At 44.5% G+C, this 18,791-nt stretch overlaps 1 protein-coding gene across 2 annotated transcripts in view; it reads left to right on the top strand.

Moving 5' to 3' along the window:
• LOC126335290 (uncharacterized) overlaps positions 1–18,791 on the top strand; it is a 152,852-nt gene that overhangs the window by 35,876 nt on the left and 98,185 nt on the right. Inside the window, exon 2 of one of the 2 annotated variants that reach the window (XM_049998379.1) lies at positions 7,881–8,050. The exons of the other annotated variant lie outside the window; for it this stretch is intronic. Within the exon in view, the coding sequence (XP_049854336.1) occupies positions 7,895–8,050 (156 nt within the window). The 5' untranslated portion in view covers positions 7,881–7,894. The remainder of the gene's footprint in view (positions 1–7,880; positions 8,051–18,791) is intronic. 2 annotated transcript variants of the gene reach the window in all.

Below are 18,791 nucleotides of genomic sequence, written 5' to 3' on the forward strand. Positions count from 1 at the left end.
ACCTGGTGCATCTTGGACGACACTGCAGCCGCGGAACCAGCAAGGCCAAGGAAGACATCACAAGGCACTCACAAGGGGACACTCAACACTGTAAATCACGGAATTTGATGCGCATCAAATGTGTTGTAGAGGAACTTACTCTGAGTATATGGCTATCCGGTTTTTTGTCGACGGGCCTTGGTTTCTGAGAAAATCGATTTTGAAGCTCATTGCGCGTTTTGTATATCCATAACTAAAGGTGGCAGGGGTAAAATACAGGGAGCGAAAGGCTATTTACAATTTGTACAGAAAGCAGATGGCAGTCGAGGGACATGAAAGGGAAGCAGTGCTTGGGAAGGGAGTGAGACAGGGTTGTAACCTTTCCCCGATGCTATTCAATCTGTATATTGAGCAAGCAGTAAAGGAAACAAAAGAAAACTTCGGAGTAGGTATTAAAATCCATGCAGAAGAAACAAAAAACTTTCAGGTTCGCCGATGACATCGTAATTCTGTCAGAAACAGCAAAGGACTACCGTTCATTAATAAAGTCACGGACCGTATCGGGAAAGTTCTGGCCAAGTATGGGATCGAAACAATCTTCAGACACACCAAGAAGGTTAAGGGATATTTAAGAACTACAGAAGACGCCAGACACCCCCTAGCAACACCTGGGCTATACAAAATTCCATGCAGTTGTGGACAAGTATACAATGGAACAACAAAAAGAAGTGTAAACACCCGCTTAGGCGAACATAAAAGAGACTGTCGCTTAGGACACATCGACAAATCGGCCGTAGCTGAGCATGTTTTTCGAGATGGGAACCACGAGATTAAATTTAATGAGACAAGCCTTGGAGCACGAACATCCCATTATCATGCGCGCATGTATTGAGAAGCGATAGAGATTCACAAACACCATAATAATTTTAATAGAAGAGCGGAAGTTTTAAAGTTAGACAAAATATGGATGTCGACGTTGCGCCAGCAGTTATCGAGAATGATGACGCGTTCTAAAGATAGGCATACCGTCGGCCTTACGTGACGAATGTTGGTGCCCTCTATGTGCTCTATAAATGCGAGAGTACCTGGAGCCTGAGTGGCAGTAGCCGGACGACCTAAGAAGATGTCTCCCGCAGATGGAGACGAAACGTTAGGTGGAAATTTTATACATCGACCACGGCCTCTCAGCCCGGAAGTTTCAACTAAAAACTCATCCCCTTGTTCACAAAATCAGTCATGGGCGATGCCAACTGTGTAAACAGGAGTCCCGTCTGCTTCGAACACAGCATCACCATAGTCAACAAACACTGAACCGCGGACTGGAACTGATCGGCCCAAATGGCCACATAGTCCTAGGAGGTAATGTGACCTTCCACAGTAATCAGGGGCCCACGAAATACAACGACATGGCTGCCCAATCGTCACTGGACCCCCGCTTTCTTTCTTGGCTTGTAAACTCGGCCAGAAGATGGGAACAGTCAGATTCATCTGACCACATGACTTTTTTCCATCGCTCCATAGTCGATGTTTTGTGGTTTCGTCAGCACGTTTTCATGTTACGGGCATTTGCCTCACACCGGTCGCTGGCCGGCCGCTTCGCGTTGCATCAGCCAACTATGTTTGCCCTTCAGCTTTTCTACTCAAATACCACATCGTCTAACGGTGCTGACATCTTCCGGGCATCTCCCCACACCTTCTTCAGCCTTTTATGAATGTGTCTCGACGTTTCAACTCATGCTGTAAGGAATTCAGTCACAGAATGCCGTCCGATACGTACCTCAATGTTGGCCATGTTCTAAACTTACAGAGTATTGGCACTACATTACGAACTTAATGAAGGAGGGAAGAAAAAGAAAACAGGCCCTCGCATTTAAAAATATAAAAGCATTTGTGATTGAAAACAAGCATGACTGTCGTGCAGTATTCTACAAAACTGCAAAAAATATTATACCAATGTTGTAAGTGTTTTATTCAAAAATGGTTCAAATGGCTCTGAGCACTATGGGACTTAACATCTGAGGTCATCAGTCCCCTGGTACTTAGAACTACTTAAACCTAACTAACCTAAGGACGTCACACACATCCATGCTCGAGGCAGGATTCGAACCTGCGACGTAGCGGTCGCGCGGTTCCAGACTGTAGCGCCTAGAACCGCTCGGCCACTCCGGCCGGCGAGCATATGTATCATTTCTTGCAGTAACTGCACTTGACACTATATACTGTATGTGAGTTATTCATATGTTCGTGATTATATTGGCAATACCTATAGTTTTGTGTAGAAAGAACACATCTATCACATTGTAAGGCGCCCGGATTTCACGGACCTTACATGAGCTTGATCCATAACGAGAGTACGATACAGTATGAGATACTCAGAAAATAGTAATTATATTATATCAACAAAAGGCTATTGCAGTAATCTCATGTACCGAAAACTAACAAAACAATATCTACCAATATGGACAGGGGCATGAATAAATAAGTTAAAGTGAAACGCATTTTGGAGACGAACCGAGCAGGTGGTTAATGTCACTGGAAGACCCCACTAAACAAGAGAACAGCGAGCTTCAGCGCAGAAAGGGATAAGGCCAGATCAATACATTATTCCTTTTAACGTAAATACGGCTGGGACCGAAGGTAAGTTGCTGGATGGCCTTAACAGGGTTAGGCGGCGACCCGGCAAGAAAAATAAAATTCACCTCTAGAGAGATGGCGATTGGCTGAAGCCATACTGGACGACGCATGGTGGGGAGATCCCCATTATATAAAAGCATTTTGAGAATTAAATTTCTAGATATCTCTCTCACCTTGCAGCGGACCGCACAAGTCTCTGGAAAATAGCGAGGTCATTGAGACCTTTGCTTTCTGCGAACTGTGGACGTTACGCTTTACGTATCGTGGCAACAGATATCAAAGAGGTAGTTAATTATTACTATGGGAATTTTTGCGGGCAAAGAAATTGTGCACGTCGCTCCAACCCTTAGCAGGTGTGCGATAGTCATTATTTCGACTAGGGAAAAATTAACATTCTACGTAATACAGGAAAGTTGCGACTGAGTGAATTCAGTCAAGGCCAAAGTAGGGAATTAGCGTTTCAGATCCAGCACGGAGACAACGCCGTTGCAGGTGCCACTTGGTAAAATACCATCACTCATTAGGGCACAGTCAATGTTGCGTCAAGATTTTGCTCATTCCAAATTGCGTACGCTTTGACCATTGAATATCAAAAGCTATGATACTAACCTACCCTCACAATGAGTACATGAGAGCTTTTTCATTGGTTCAAAAAGTACGTTTATTCTCCACCAACTCAGTGCATTGATCAGCTACGACATCGTAGATGGAAATGAGCTAATGAAGATTTTAATCAATCTTTCCTGTGATAAATTTTTTCATATATAGTGATAACGATTTTAATAATCGTCAATTCGAATGTCCAAGAGTTAAATAATTTGTTATTGAGTGTTGAAATTAATTGTACATGATTGTTGTGTATCACTTGACCCCTGAAAGATCCGTGCTGGATCTGAAACGCTAATTCCCTACTCTGGCCTTGAATGAATTCACTCAGTCTTAACTTTCTTGCATTCTGTAGAATTTTAATTTTTCCGTAGTAGGTAGAGGAAAAGGGAATAGCTATTTTGTATTTGTAGAATAGACCCCAAACTTTCATTTTTATTAATTCATGCATTCTAGTTAAGTGACAGCAGCATTTCTAATGATTTTTGTTACAATATGCACATGATATTAACTAACTTACAGGGCCAGGTTCATATTTATATAGAATGTCTGTTTAACACCATGGGCTTGAGAAGACAGTTCAGATGTTTTGTCCATTTGCGCGCTAAGTGCTAAGCTAAGTTTGCACACGTTAATCCACTTGTTGCGCAGATACAAAGTGCGTATTCCTCAACTGGGTTTTAGGAGGGATGCAAAATTTCAGTTTAATGTAGGAACGACACTTCTCCTGGAGAAGTGCTGTTGATGTTTTAAATGTTTGTGTGAGCCATCAATCCAGCAAGTGTTCTACTACAGGCAACCCACTGCCGATGTAGTTAATATTCACAACATGAGGGTCAATACCGCAAAATTTTATATGTATCATGCAGGAGAGGCTTAGAAAAGTCCGAAAAAAATTTGCAATTTTACATTAGACGGCATTAATAGTGAGTTACCAAGTTGTACCATGTACCTAAACAAATTTTCCGAAGGCTGTCCGGATGAGAACAAAAATAACAGTGTTGTTACATTTCTCCAAACTCTCATTACTAATGGAAGATTACAAAATGTACTCCATTATTTTCTCATATGTGGGCATTCTCTCATGCCATGTGGTGATGATTTTGGTTTTATAAAGTGGAAGATTCACACACAATCCAGAATTTATTCACTGAATGACTACGCGGAATTAATAGTTGCTTCGAACAGGAACAACCGATTTACTGTTAAAATGGTACAGACAGCAGACTTTTTGATTTTCATAATTGGTGACCAAAATACTTTAAGAAATCAGTACTCTCAGTGAAGAATACGAGTAGAAGAGTGAAAAAAGATAAGAACGTAACATTCCATGTAAGTTAATCTATGGAGTTTTAATGTGAAGAGGATCGCGTCAGAGGAAATAATTTATTTATCAACTGGTTGTTCGTAATTTTAAACTGTTGCTTTCTGGAATCAACCGTCCATTGTTACCATGTGCTCATGCTTATCCAGTGACATAAATAAATCACAGCCATAAACACCAACAAAATACCGCGACTTTTATAATGTGTGGTAGCTAGAACCTGCACAACAGCTAGTGACAAATTATGTTGATAAAGCTCCATACATACACAAAAGACGTTATTTCTTATCTTTTCACTCTTTATTCAATTTACAACAATGCAACTTTATGATGTAACAGAAATGTCGTAAAACTATTCTCATTTCATTTCAAATAAATTATTCTGTGCTGGAACTTGTTACTGAGAACCCCTGGCGCCGGATAGGAAGACTGAGCGCTATAGCCTGTTATCAGTTTAAAACTCTAGCGAGAAGTTTCTAAATTAATTTTTTGTTCTGAGTCATCAGTCTCCTGACGTGTTAGATGCGGCCCGTCACGATTTCTTCTCCTGTACCAACCTCTTCATCTCAGAGTAGTACTTGCTGCATACGTCCTCAATTATCTGCAGGATGTATTCCAATCTCTGTCTTCCTCTACAGATTTTACCCTCTACAGCTCCCTCTAGTACCTTGTAAATCATTCCCCGATGTCTTAACGGATGTCCTATCATGATGTCCCTTCTTCTTGTAAGTGTTTTCCACATATTTTAAAAAAATGGCTCTGAACACTGTGGGACTTAACATCTGAGGTCATTAGTCCCCTAGAACTTAGAACTACCTAAACCTAACTAACCTAAGGACATCACACACATCCATGCCCGAGGTAGGATTCGAACTTGCGACCGTAGCGGTCACGCAGTTCCAGATTGAAGCGCCTAGAACCTCTCGGGCACAGAGGCCGGCTCCACATATTCCTTTCCTCTCCGATTGTGCACAGAATCTGCTCATTCTTAACTTTACCAGTGCACGTAATTTTCAATATTCGCCTCAAATGCTTTGATCTTCTTCTGTTCCGGTTTTTCCACAGTCCATGTCTCACTACCATACAATGCTGCGCTCCAAACTACATCCTCACAGGAGAAATTCCCCACCGTACCCCCTTCAGCTTTAGTGGGTAAGATGGCCCAATGGACAGCCAGTCAAAAACTGAATATAGGTCAAGCATGAAAAGAGGAAGAAGGTATACTGAACTGCGAAAACAGAAGAAAACTCGAACCAGTGAACGGTACAAACTCAAGATGTGCAACATCGACCAGTCTGAATCGTTACGGCGTTGGGGTTATATGGTCACGGTGTTGAACAGTGAAGTGAGAAGTTCACGAAACTACTATGTGCTCGACCGAGTCTCCAACTCGGGACCTTTGCCTTTCGCGGGCAAGTGCTCTACCATATGAGATACCCCTGCACGGCTCAGGACCCCTCATCACAGCTTCAGTTCTGCCAGTACCTCGTCTCCTACCTTCCAAACTTCTTGCAGAACTAGCATCTCTGGAAGAAAGGGTACTCCGGAGACATGGCTTAGCCACTGCCTTGGGGATGTTTCCAGAATGAGATTTTCACTCTGCAGCGGAGTGTTTGCTGGTATGAAACTACCTGGTACGTTAAAACTGTGTGTCGGACCGAGACTGTAACTCGGGACCTTTGCCTTTCGAGGGCAAGTGATCTATTACCTGAGCTACCCAAGCACGACTCACGATGCCCCCTCACAACTTCAATTCTGCCAGTACCTCGTCTCCTACCTTCCAAACTCAATGTTCAAATCTCCCTGAAATCCAATATTTTTTCTATAAAATTATAGACTATCAGTCTGGTTGTAACACTATACCCCTGACTTTCTGCCTTTTGTTTTCTAAGTTATTACCGCTTATTTCAGAAACAGGACTTCCTCATTATATTAAAAAAATTCTGTTGTCTTACGTTACGGAACAAGACGTAAAAATTTTTGCACTCACTAGTAGATAACCCCCCTCCCACCGAAAAAAAAATCCATAGCTCTCCTCACTAGATTATCCCTAGATTTTCATTTCTTGGGAAATGTGACTGTGTGGAGAAGTGTTGTTTCAGAAATAAACTATTCATATAAATTGAAGCGCCAAACACAGAGATATGTAAACAGACAGAATACGGCGCTGCTGTTGGCAACGCCTGTGTGAGACAACAAGTGTCTCGCGCAGTTGTTAGATCGGTTACCGCTGTTACAATGGCAGGTTATCAAGATTTAAGTAAGTTAGATCGAGGTGTTACAGTCGGCGCACGAGCGATGGGACACAGCATATCCGAGGTAGCGATGAAGTGGGGATTTTCCCGTACGATCATTTCACGAGTGTACCGTGAATATCAGGAATACGGTAGAGCATCATATCTCCGACATCGTTGCGGCCGGAAACAAAAATCCTGCAAGAACGGGACCAACGACGACTCAAGAGAATAGTTCAACGTTGCAGAAGTGCAACCCTTCCGCAGATTGCTGCAGATAAAATCTGGGCCATCAACAAATGTCAGCGTGCGAACCATTCAACAAAACATCATCGATAATGGGCTTTCGGAGCCGAAGGCCCCTCGTGTACTCTTGATGACTGCTCGACACAAAGTTCACGCCTCTCCTGCCTCTTCCCCCCCCCCCCCATCCCACCCCCCAGCACGGGCATTACACTGTTGATAACCATAAACATGTTGCCTGGTCGAAGAGTCTTGTTTCAGACTGTATCGAAAGGATGGACGTGTATGGGTATGTAGACAACCTCATGAATCCATGAAACCTGCATGTCAGCAGGAGACTGTTCAGGCTGATGGAGGCTCTGTAATGGTGTGGGGCGTGTGCAGTTGGAGTGATATGGGACCCCTGATAAGTCTAGACACGACTCTCACAGGTGACACTTACGTAAGCATCCTGTCTTATCATCTGCATCCATTCATGTCCAATCTGCATTCCAACGGACTGGGGCAATTCCATCAGGACATAATTGCTACAGAGTGGCTCTAGGAACACTCTTCTGAGTTTAAACACTTCCTCTGGCCACCAAACATTATTGAGCATATGTGGGATGCCTTGCAACGTGGTATTCAAAAGACATCTCTACCCTCTCGCACTCTAACGGATTTATGAACAACCCTGCAAGGTTCAGGGTGTTAGTTACCTCCAGCACTACTTCAGACATTGGTCGGGTCCATGCCACGTCGTGTTGCGACACTTCTGTGTGCTCGTAGAGGCGCTACACGAAATTAGGCAGGTGTATCAGTTTCATTGGCTCTTCAGTGTACTTTGGATACTGGTGGTGAAACTGCAGGTGTTTGCACAGGTCTGCCCACCAACATGCAGAGAGCAGAGGCGTCCAGCAGTACAAGGTGGCGGTCGTCCGCAGCGGACACCATACGTCAGCTGGAGCAAATCTGGCCCACCCTGACGTGGCCTGCCAAGCGTCTGCCGGTACTGGACGTGGGATGCGGACCCGGAGACATCGTGGCCAAGGTGAGGTAGCCTGAATGTCTTGTTCTGACAGAAACATCAAATTTTGATTTTTGACACAAGAAGGGCTAAATATGCGCAGAACCCGTCCTGTACTACTGAAAAAATACAATACTGACCATTAAAATTGCTACACCACGACGGTGGCGTGCTACAGACGCAAAATTTAACCGACAGGAAGAAGATTCACACAAGCTTGGCCCCAGTGGCGACACCTACAACGTGCTGACATGAGGAAAGTTTCCAACCGATTTCTCATACACAAACAGCACTTGACCGGCGTTGCCTGATGAAACTTTGTTGTGATGCCTCGTGTAAGGAGGAGAAATGCGTACCATCACGTTCCGACTTTGATAAAGCTCGGATTGTAGCCTATCGCGATTGCAGTTTATCGTATCGCAACATTGCTACTTGCATTGGTCGAGATCCAATGACTGTTAGCAGAATATGGAATCGGTGGGTTCAGGAGGGTAATACGGAACGACGTGCTGAATCCCAACGCCCTCGTATCAATAGCAGTCGAGATGATAGGCATCTTATCCGCATGGCTGTAACGAATTGTGCAGCCACGTCTCGATCCATGAGTCAACAGATGGGGACGTTTGCAAGACAACAACCATCTGCACGAACAGTTCGACAACGTTTGCAGCAGCATGGATTATCTCGAAGAACATGGCTGCGGTTACCCTTGACGCTGCATCACATACAGGGGCGCCTGCGATGTGTACTCAACGACGAACCTGGGTGCACAAATGGCAAAACGTCATTTTCTCAGATGAATCCAGGTCTTGTTTATAGTATCATGATGGTCGCGTCCGTGTTTCGAGACATCGTGGTGAACGCACATTGGAAGCGTGTATTCGTCATCGCCATACTGGCGTATCACCCGGCGTGATGGTATGGGGTGCCATTGGTTACACGTCTCGGTCACCTCCTGCTCGCATTGACGGCAGTTTGAACAGTGGACGTTACATTTCAGATGTGTTACGACCCGTGGCTCTACCCTTCATGCGATCCCTGTGAAACCCTACATTTCAGCAGGATAATGCACGACCGCATACTGCAGGTCTTGTACGAGCCTTTCTGGATACAGAAAATGTTCGACTGCTGCCTGGTAACACAGTCTCCAGATCGCTCGCCAACTGGAAACGTCTGGTCAATGGTGGCCGAGCAACTGGCTCGTCAGAATTCGCCAGTCACTACTCTTGATGAACTGTGGTATCGTGTTGAAGCTGCATGGGCAGCTTTACCTCTACACGCCATCAATGCCCAGGCGTATCAAGGCCGTTAATACGGCCGGAGGTGTTTGTTCTATTTACTGATTTCTCAGGATCTATGCGCCCAAATTGCGTGTTAATGTAATCACATGTCAGTTCTAGTATAATACAGTTGTCCAATGAATACCCGTTTATCATCTGCATTACTTCTTGGTGTAGCAATTTTAATGGCCAGTAGTGTAGATCTGTGTGATAATCCACGCAAGCCACCTTACGGTATGTGGCGTAGGGAGCTTTTGGTACTACTGTAATGAATGAGATTCAAGCCAGCAGCCAGCTGTTTAAATGCGGGTTTTCCCCGATTTCTTTCATTTGTTTAAGGCCTGAGAGTCTACTGCAGCGGGAGACATGCAACTTTAATATGCACACGAAAGGAAATAACGAAGTCCACAACAAAAGGCTGTCCGCAGGTGTCTCTGTGTGGTCCAGAGGTATGAAATATAGCACTGCCATCCATACTACAGAAGCTAAACGATAGCGGTAACGTAAGACAACTGGTCAGCATTTGCTGGTGATGTGCTGCTCCTTTTACTCGGCTATTCCAGAAGATTGATTAAAGATACATGTAACGGCGCACTCGATGGGCCTGAAGGATAATGTAGTGGTGATAAATTATTATCGCCATCTCACAAAGCCACGTATCTCTTTCTGAAATAGGACCTAGCAAGAAATCTTAAGATAAAATTAAACAATCTAACTACACTGACGGGAAAAATCGCAGTACCAAGAAGGAGTTGTGCGACGTAAACGAAAGTTCGTAAGCGTATTTCTACATCTCAACGATGATGTCTATTCCAATTTAGCGCCAGTCACACAGTGGCGCTACTATGAGAATGCAAATCAGGTTTGCGTTAAATACACACTGTAACGCTCTTGAGACTGGACGTGGTGAATCGATGTTAGTCAAGAATGCCTTTGATACGACAAAGACGCCATTTTGAGCACCTCACTGAGTTTGAAGGAGGTCGTGTAATAGGGCTACGAGAAGATGGATGATCCTTCTGCGATCCTGAAGGAAGACTTGGGATCAGTGTAGCCGTACATGATTGCTGGGAGAGGTATGTACGGTCGCAAGAAGTCCGGCTCTGCATGGCTAAGTGGCACCATCGAGAGGGAAGACCACTGTGTTCGGCGTATGGTGTCTAGCGCATCGTACTCCATCTTCAGCAGCAATTTGAACAGCAGTCGGCACCGCAGAGACACAACGAACTGTCACAAATCGGTTTTTTCAAGGACAGCTCTGAGCCAGACACCCTTAGTGTGCATCCCATTGACTTGAAACCCCCGTCATTTGCGACTTCAGTGGTATCAAGTGACAGCTCACTGTAGGGTACAGTGGAGGTCTTTCCTATTTTCTGATGAAATCTGTTTCTACTTGTACTGTATCTGCGGTAGCAGAGACAGAACGCGAACGATATTCCACAATCTATTTTTATTGGGAAAAAACAATAAACAAGTATGAAACTTCCTGGCAGATTAAAACTGTGTGCCGGACAGAGACTCGAACTCGGGACCTTTGCCTTTCGCGGGCAAGTGCTCTACCAACTGAGCTACCCAAGCACGACTCACACCCCGTCCTCACAGCCTTACTTCTGTCAGTCTGGATCTCATTCTGACAATAAACAAGTACGTTGCTGATGATGACAAAGTAGTCGAAAACAAAACACAAGTTAAGCAAGAAACAAAGTGCGGATCCCACTTCGGATCTTATAACAGAAGAATAACAAAATAAAATGTTTTCCTCACAAGTCTCTCGCTCGAGAAAATCCACCACAGAAAAGTCCGCTCACGGTAGCTGAGTGGTCAAAGCGACAGAATTTCAATCCTTAGGGCCCGCGTTCGATTCCCAGCTGGGTCGGAGATTTTCTCTGCTCAGGGACTGAGTGTTGTATTGTTCTAATCATCATCATTTCATCCCCATCAACGCGCAAGTCACCGAAGTGGCATCAAATCGAAAGACTTGCACCCGGCGGACGGCCTACCCGATGGGAGGTCCTAGACACACGACATGTACATTTATTTACCACAGAAAAGACGGAGACAAAACTACTAGAGAGTGGTCGGCATAGCACAAAGCTGTCCAGGGAGGCCAAACCACCCACCGTAACACGACACTCTAGAGTCACAGTCAGAAGCTACCATTCCTGACGATCTGGGACTACCAGCAGACGAAGCGTGTGGATGTTGTACCTGGGATGGCAGATCCCTGAAAGTCCGGGCGGAGTGCCGAACTGCCTTCTGCTCAGAGGTGTGCCGGCTTATAAAGCCGGTTGGCGGATGGATCTTCTGGGACTATTTGAGTGGCATAGGAAAATAGTCAGCTTGTAGATCGCGATGTCGGCCGCTGGCTGAGACACGTGGCTGTGTTGTCATCTCCGGCAGCGTCCTCGGTCGTGCCGTATACATCTGCTTTGGTTTCACTCGCTGTTATTAAGGCATCCCGCGTATCTGTTCTGTCATGCGGGGTGCCGATGTCGCACGCAAACGACAAGGATGTTATAACCTCGGTGCCAGCGACGGCCGTGTGTTGGTTGGTTGAAGGTCACTTGAGAGCCTGCATCCCCATTGTCAGTGTGCTGCACATTTGATCTATACGTTCTGGTATGGTCTGGGGTGCAATTTCGCATGACAGTAGGAGCTCACTCGTAGTTATCCCACGTACCCTGATAGCAAATTTGTACGTCAATTATGTGATTCGACTTGTTGTGCTGCCATTCGTGAAGAATGTTGTTTACCAACAGGATAACGCTCGCTCACAAACCGCTGTTGTAACTCATCTTGCTCTACAAGTTGCCTTGGTCTGCTCGATCGCCAGATCTGTCTCAAATCGAGTATGTTTGGATCATCTTCGGATGACAACTCCAGAGTTATCCGCAATCAACATTTATCGTTCCTGTACTGATCAACCAAGGGCCACATGCATGGCACTCCATCCCACAAACTGACATCTGGAACCTGTACAAGACATTGCATGCATGTTTACATGCTTGGGTTCAAGATTCTGGCGGTTGCACCTGTTATTTATGTACCAGTATTTCACTTTTGCAGTGGTTTATCTCGCGCTCACGTTAATTCGTGAACTTCAAATGTTAATCACTTAAATATTTTACCTATACAAACGTTTTCCTGAAATTTCATTACTCTACATTTATTATTTTTTGGTGTTGCAATTCATACCGTGAGTGTATTAAACGAATATGAATATTGGAAAGAATAAGAGGTAACATGATTATTACACACATTAGTAATGAAGATATTTTACGTCTGCATCAAAGTCTCATATATTTGTATCTAAAATGATTCACATTTCTGTGTCAAAACCGTTTTGTTCGTTGTGTCACTGTGGTGCCAACTGCTGCTCAAATTGCTGCTGCAAATGCCTTCCCTCATGGTAGTGCCACGTGGCTGTCCGGAGACCAGACTTCTTGCGACCGTGCATTTTGTTGATCACTGCTGACAGCACTCATGAACAGCGACTACATTCCTTCCAAGTCTTTGTGCAGCATCGCAGAGCAGACATCCAGCTTTTCGTAGCCCTGTTACGCGACCTTGTCAGGTTCAGTGAGTTGTTGATAATGGCGTCTTTGAAACTCCCTGGCAGATTAAACTGTGTGCCGGACCGAGACTCGAACTCGGGACCTTTGCCTTTCGCGGGAAAGTGCTCTACCAGATGAGCTACTCAAGCACGACTCACCCCGTCCTCACAGCTTTACTTCAACCAGTACCTCGTTTCCTACCTTCCAAAGTTTACAGAAGCTCTCCTGCGAACCACGCAGCACTAGCACTCCTAAAAGAGAGGATATTGCGGAGATATGGCTTAGCCACAGCCTAGGGAATGTTTCCACAAAGAGATTTTCCCTCTACAGCGGAGTGTGCGCTGATATGAAATTTCCTGACAGATGAAAACTGTGTGTCGCACCGAGACTCGAAGTCGGGACCTTTGTCTTTCGTGGGCAAGTACTCTCCCAACTCAGCTTTCCAAGGACGACCTACACCATGTCCTCACTGCCTTACTTGCGCCAGTATCTCGTCTCCTACCTTCCCAACTTCACAGAAGCTCTCCTACGAACCATGCAGGACTACTACTCCTGAAAGAAAGGATATTGCGGGGACACGGCTTATTCACAGCCTAGGGGATGTTTCCAGAATGAGCCATGTCTCCGCTATATCCTTTCTTTCAGGAGTACTAGTTCTGCAAGGTCCGCAGGAGAGCCTCTGTAAAGTTTGGAAGGTGGGAGACGAGGTACTGGTGGAAGTAAAGCTGCGAGGACGGGGAGTGAGTCGTGCTTGGGTAGCTCAGTTGCTAGAGCACTTGCTCGCGAAAGGCAAAAATCCCGATTTCGAGTCTCGGTCCGGCACACAGTTTTACTCTTCCAGGAAGTTTCATATCAGCGTACACTACGCTGCAGAGTAAAAATCTCATTATGGTGCCTTTGTCGCCTTAAAGGCATTCATGACTAAAGTGAATTCATCACATCTAATCTCAAAGGTAAGTAACGCTCACGACTGCTACAGCGCATATTGTAAAAAAATCTGATTTGTATCCTCATAGTGGCGTTACTAGAGCCACTCTTGTGCGACGCGTGAAATTTGAATGCACACCATTTTTCAGATGTAGACAGACGTATACCAGCTTTCGTTTACGTCGCACAACTCCATCTTGGTGTAGACATTTTTTTCCGTCTGTGTGTATTAGCATCAGTCATAGGATGCGGCACTGTGTTTGGGCTCATAGATTGCAGATTGCGGATCCAGGTTCAGTAGTCAGAAGAGTTCAAAAGTGAATGCTAGTAATTGTAAGATCAACGGGCATCTATACTACTACCCCGAATGACACAGTGTTAGTAACTTTAGGAATATCTCCACTGGATTTGGAAAGTAGAAAATGGAGAGTACTTTATTAGTTAAGGAGAGGCAATCAAAGGGAAGTACGAAGGGTACTTGGAATTGAGGCCAGTACAAAAAAGTTAATACAACAGCGCATGTTGCAACTGTGGCAAAAGGAATGGGAGTCTTCAGTCACCGGCAGGAGGACATATTAGTTACTGTTACATCAAGGAGAGACATAAGATGAGATGTCTTCAGCCGTCGAGTGTACTGGTACAGTACCTGACTGGTGACATACCTGCACAAAATCAAAAGACAGATCAATGATAGTTGCACTTGTGGCAATGTTCGCTGTGGACTCCAGAGCACACGTTGTGGTACTCCGCGCTCAACGAAGATGCAGAAGGTAATTGTTGCAAGGCGTCAAGGATTATTTTACTTTGTTGTGAGGTCTTATGGGACCAAAGTGCTGAGGTCATCGGTCCCTAAGCCTACACACTACTTAATCTAACTTAAACTATCTTACGCTACGGACAACACACACACCCATACCCGATGGAGGACTCGAACCTCCGATGGTGGGAGCCGCACGTACCGTGACAAGGCCCCCTACACAGCGCGGCTACCCCGCGCGGCTGGCGTTAAGAACACTGGATTCCAGAGCAGCACTGCAAAACGTGCCAACCTGGTGCATCTTGGACGACACTGCAGCCGCGGAACCAGCAAGGCCAAGGAAGACATCACAAGGCACTCACAAGGGGACACTCAACACTGTAAATCACGGAATTTGATGCGCATCAAATGTGTTGTAGAGGAACTTACTCTGAGTATATGGCTATCCGGTTTTTTGTCGACGGGCCTTGGTTTCTGAGAAAATCGATTTTGAAGCTCATTGCGCGTTTTGTATATCCATAACTAAAGGTGGCAGGGGTAAAATACAGGGAGCGAAAGGCTATTTACAATTTGTACAGAAAGCAGATGGCAGTCGAGGGACATGAAAGGGAAGCAGTGCTTGGGAAGGGAGTGAGACAGGGTTGTAACCTTTCCCCGATGCTATTCAATCTGTATATTGAGCAAGCAGTAAAGGAAACAAAAGAAAACTTCGGAGTAGGTATTAAAATCCATGCAGAAGAAACAAAAAACTTTCAGGTTCGCCGATGACATCGTAATTCTGTCAGAAACAGCAAAGGACTTGGAAGAGCAGTTGAACGGAATGGATAGTGTCTTGAAAGGAGGATATAAGATGAACATCAACAAAAGCAAAACGAGGATAATGGAGTGTAGTCGAATTAAGTCGGGTGATGCTGCGGGAATTAGATTAGGAAATGAGACACTTAAAGTAGTAAAGGAGTTGTGCTATTTGGGGAGCAAAATAACTGATGCTGGTCGAAGTAGAGAAGATATAAAATGTAGACTGGCAACAGCAGGGAAGCGTTTCTGAAGAAGAGAAATTTGTTAACATCGAGTGTAGATTTAAGTGTGAGGAAGTCGTTTCTGAAAGTATTTGTATGGAGTGTAGCCGTGTATGGAAGTGAAACGTAGACGATAAATAGTTTAGACAAGAAGAGAATAGAAGCTTTCGAAATGTGGTGCTACAGAAGAATGCTGAAGATTAGATGGGTAGATCACATAACTAATGCGGAGGTACTGAATAGATTTGGGGAGAAGAGTAGTTTGTGGCACAACTTGATTAGAAGAAGGGATCGGTTGGTAGGACATGTTCTGAGGTATCAAGGTATCACCAATTTAGTACTGGAGGGCAGGGTAAAGGGTAAAAATCGTAGGGGGAGACCAAGAGATGAATAGACTAAGCACATTCAGAAGGATTTACGCTGCAGTAGGTACTGGGAGATGAAGAAGCCTGCACAGGATAGAGTAGCATGGAGAGAAGCATCAAACCAGTCTGAGGACTGAAGACCAGAACACAAACATTACACATAGTCCGAGCAAGTCAGCGTAGGGCAGCGGTAGAGGCTCGCGGCTACCGCGCTGGAGTACCATGTTCGAATCCTGCTCGTGTACTACCTTCTTTTTTTTCAAAATCGATTGAATTTTTCAATTTTATTTCAAAGAATATCAAGAAACAGTATAAGGTGTGCGAAATTATAACGCTGCATTCAACTATTAGTTTTTTCTGTCATACAAAACTACAAAATCTTATTTTTCATCGTCCAAATTGCTTGATGTGCCAGAACAATATTGTAGGTTATACTTATCATAGAAACAACCGAAACACAAATTTTCGCCGCAGCACCACGCGTATTTTATGAAAGCAACCTTCGTGCAGGCGCACGGTTTCTTCATGAGCGATACCGGGAAACACAATTCTTTTGCATTCAAAAAGATTTCTCTTTCATCCAGTAATTCCTATGCGAACCATGGTATCTAATCGTGCTTTCAAAGTTAGGTGCGCTGAATTGATGTAGGAGTAGCGAATGTAATTTAATCGAGTCTTCCCTAGAAGCAATCGCTCTATTGTCTTTCTTCAAGTTGGGAGCATTCTGAATAATTTTAGTGAAGATTTTCACCTGTCGGTAAAAATAAACATTGCAGGGCTGGCAATAAGGAGTGCATTTTGGTTGGACCACTTTTAGAGTGCAGGTGCTCGCTTTCCTTTCATCAGTGAACAGACGATCGTATACCGTGGAATCGGTTTGTCCTCCCCATGAATCGATAACGCAGAAAAAAATTTTCTGTCCCACGTTCGAAAGAATTACAGAATGCAAACATTATTCGTACACCAGTTTCGTGAACTTGCAGGTTTTCGTGCAGCGCACGACTCCACATCTGTATTTCCCAGTTAATTCGTCTACAAGTTTTTGTACGTTAGGATCAAATTTTCCGGACACAATCACAAAAAAATCGTCTCTCTAGCACATACAACCATATTAAAACAAACAGATCTCTCTCTCTCTCTCTCTCTCTCTCTCTCTCTCTCTCTCTCTCTCTCTCTCGCTCGCTCGCTCGCTCGCTCGCTCCCTCTGCCTTCTGATCTCGCCCCCACACACACACACACACACACACACACACACACACACACACACACAAACACACACGTGTTCTGTTCCTAGTAGTGCTGGGAAATTTGGAAAAGAAGAACACAAATGGCTATTATAAGAAGAAGAACAGAGCCGAAAATGGAACAAAAACACAACATGTAGAACACCATCCACGGGACCTATAAGAAGAATTTAAAATATTGCTACTCTATAGAAAAGCCAAATGACCTATATTAACATAGTCCCAAAATGTAAACTAAATAGTAAAAATAAGTACATATTCCAGACTTAAAATTTGAGGTCATCAGTCCCCTAGAACATAGAACTACTTAAACCTAACTAACGTAAGGACATCACACACATCCATGCCCGAGGCAGGATTCGAATCTGCGTCCGTAACGGTCGCGCGGTTCCAGACTGTAGCGTCTAGAACCGCTCGGTCACTCTGGCCGGCCAGGAATCGAACAGACAGTGATACTGTCCGGGGCGTTATGAGGGCGGATGCAGCACCGAAAAACAAATATGCACTGTTTAGATTGACCCTAAGAAATGGACACGAACAGAACAGAATCTGTAGCACTGAAGTACTATTAATAGTTGGGTAAATGATTAAAGTTTCTTTCCTGAACTTTAATTTTTTGTGGAAGTAAACTGTAGTGGTAGCATTTTTTTTTCGAATTAGCGTTTTTAAAGATATTTAGAAGTACCAGACATAAATAATTAATTCACAGATTTACGTATGGAGTTCAAAAAGTTTTTCACAGTCGTTTCTAATTTTTTTATTTTTGCAGGAGGAGAACGAAATTTTTTGTGAACATACTTGGAACATTTAGCTAAACATTGACCCTACTCAATGTAGGCTCCATCAGCTGTGACGCATCTGGCCCAACGTTCTTTCCATGATATAAATGCACTTTGGTAAAATTATGGGGATTTACTTTTACAACATCGCTTGAGACAGTAAATAAGGTATTTCTCACTATCAAATGTTTTACCGCGCAGGTGGGCCTTCAGACGACCAAAGAGGTAAAAATCAAATAGAGCCATGTCCGGACTGTAGGGAGAATGAGGAACTATTTTCCAACCCATTTTCCTGATTTTCTCCTGCGTCATAAGGGACGTAAGGGGTTTGGCATTCTCACTATGTAGTCTGATGAGCTGACCTTGAAGCTGTGGTCTGTGGGCCTTGATGGCACGTCGCAGCTTGCCAAATGACAAACTGTAACGGTCCTGGTTAATTGTGGAGCCAGGTCCAAAAAATTCAATGAAAATAACACTACACTGTCCCAGAAGAAGCCTGCTGTTCGTGGAAGTCTTGGTTTCTTCTTCCGAGGGGAACCCGGATGACGCCACTCTATGGATTGGGTTTTGCTCTCAGTTTCGGATAAAAACAACCATGTTTCATCCTGGGTAATGACGCCTTCAAGCCGGCCGCGGTGCCCGAGCGGTTCTAGGCGCTTCAGTCCGTGAACGCGCGACCGCTACGGTCACAGGTTCGAATCCTGCCTCGGGCATGGATGTGTCTGATGTCCTTAGGTTGGGTAGGTTTAAGTAGTTCTCAGTTCGACTGATGACCTTAGATGTTAATTCCCATAGTGCTCAGAGCCATTTGAACTATCTGACGACGTCAAAACACTGTTT

The sequence above is a fragment of the Schistocerca gregaria genome, chromosome 2 (assembly GCF_023897955.1).
Source record: "Schistocerca gregaria isolate iqSchGreg1 chromosome 2, iqSchGreg1.2, whole genome shotgun sequence".
In the NCBI taxonomy this organism is placed as follows: domain Eukaryota; kingdom Metazoa; phylum Arthropoda; class Insecta; order Orthoptera; family Acrididae; genus Schistocerca; species Schistocerca gregaria.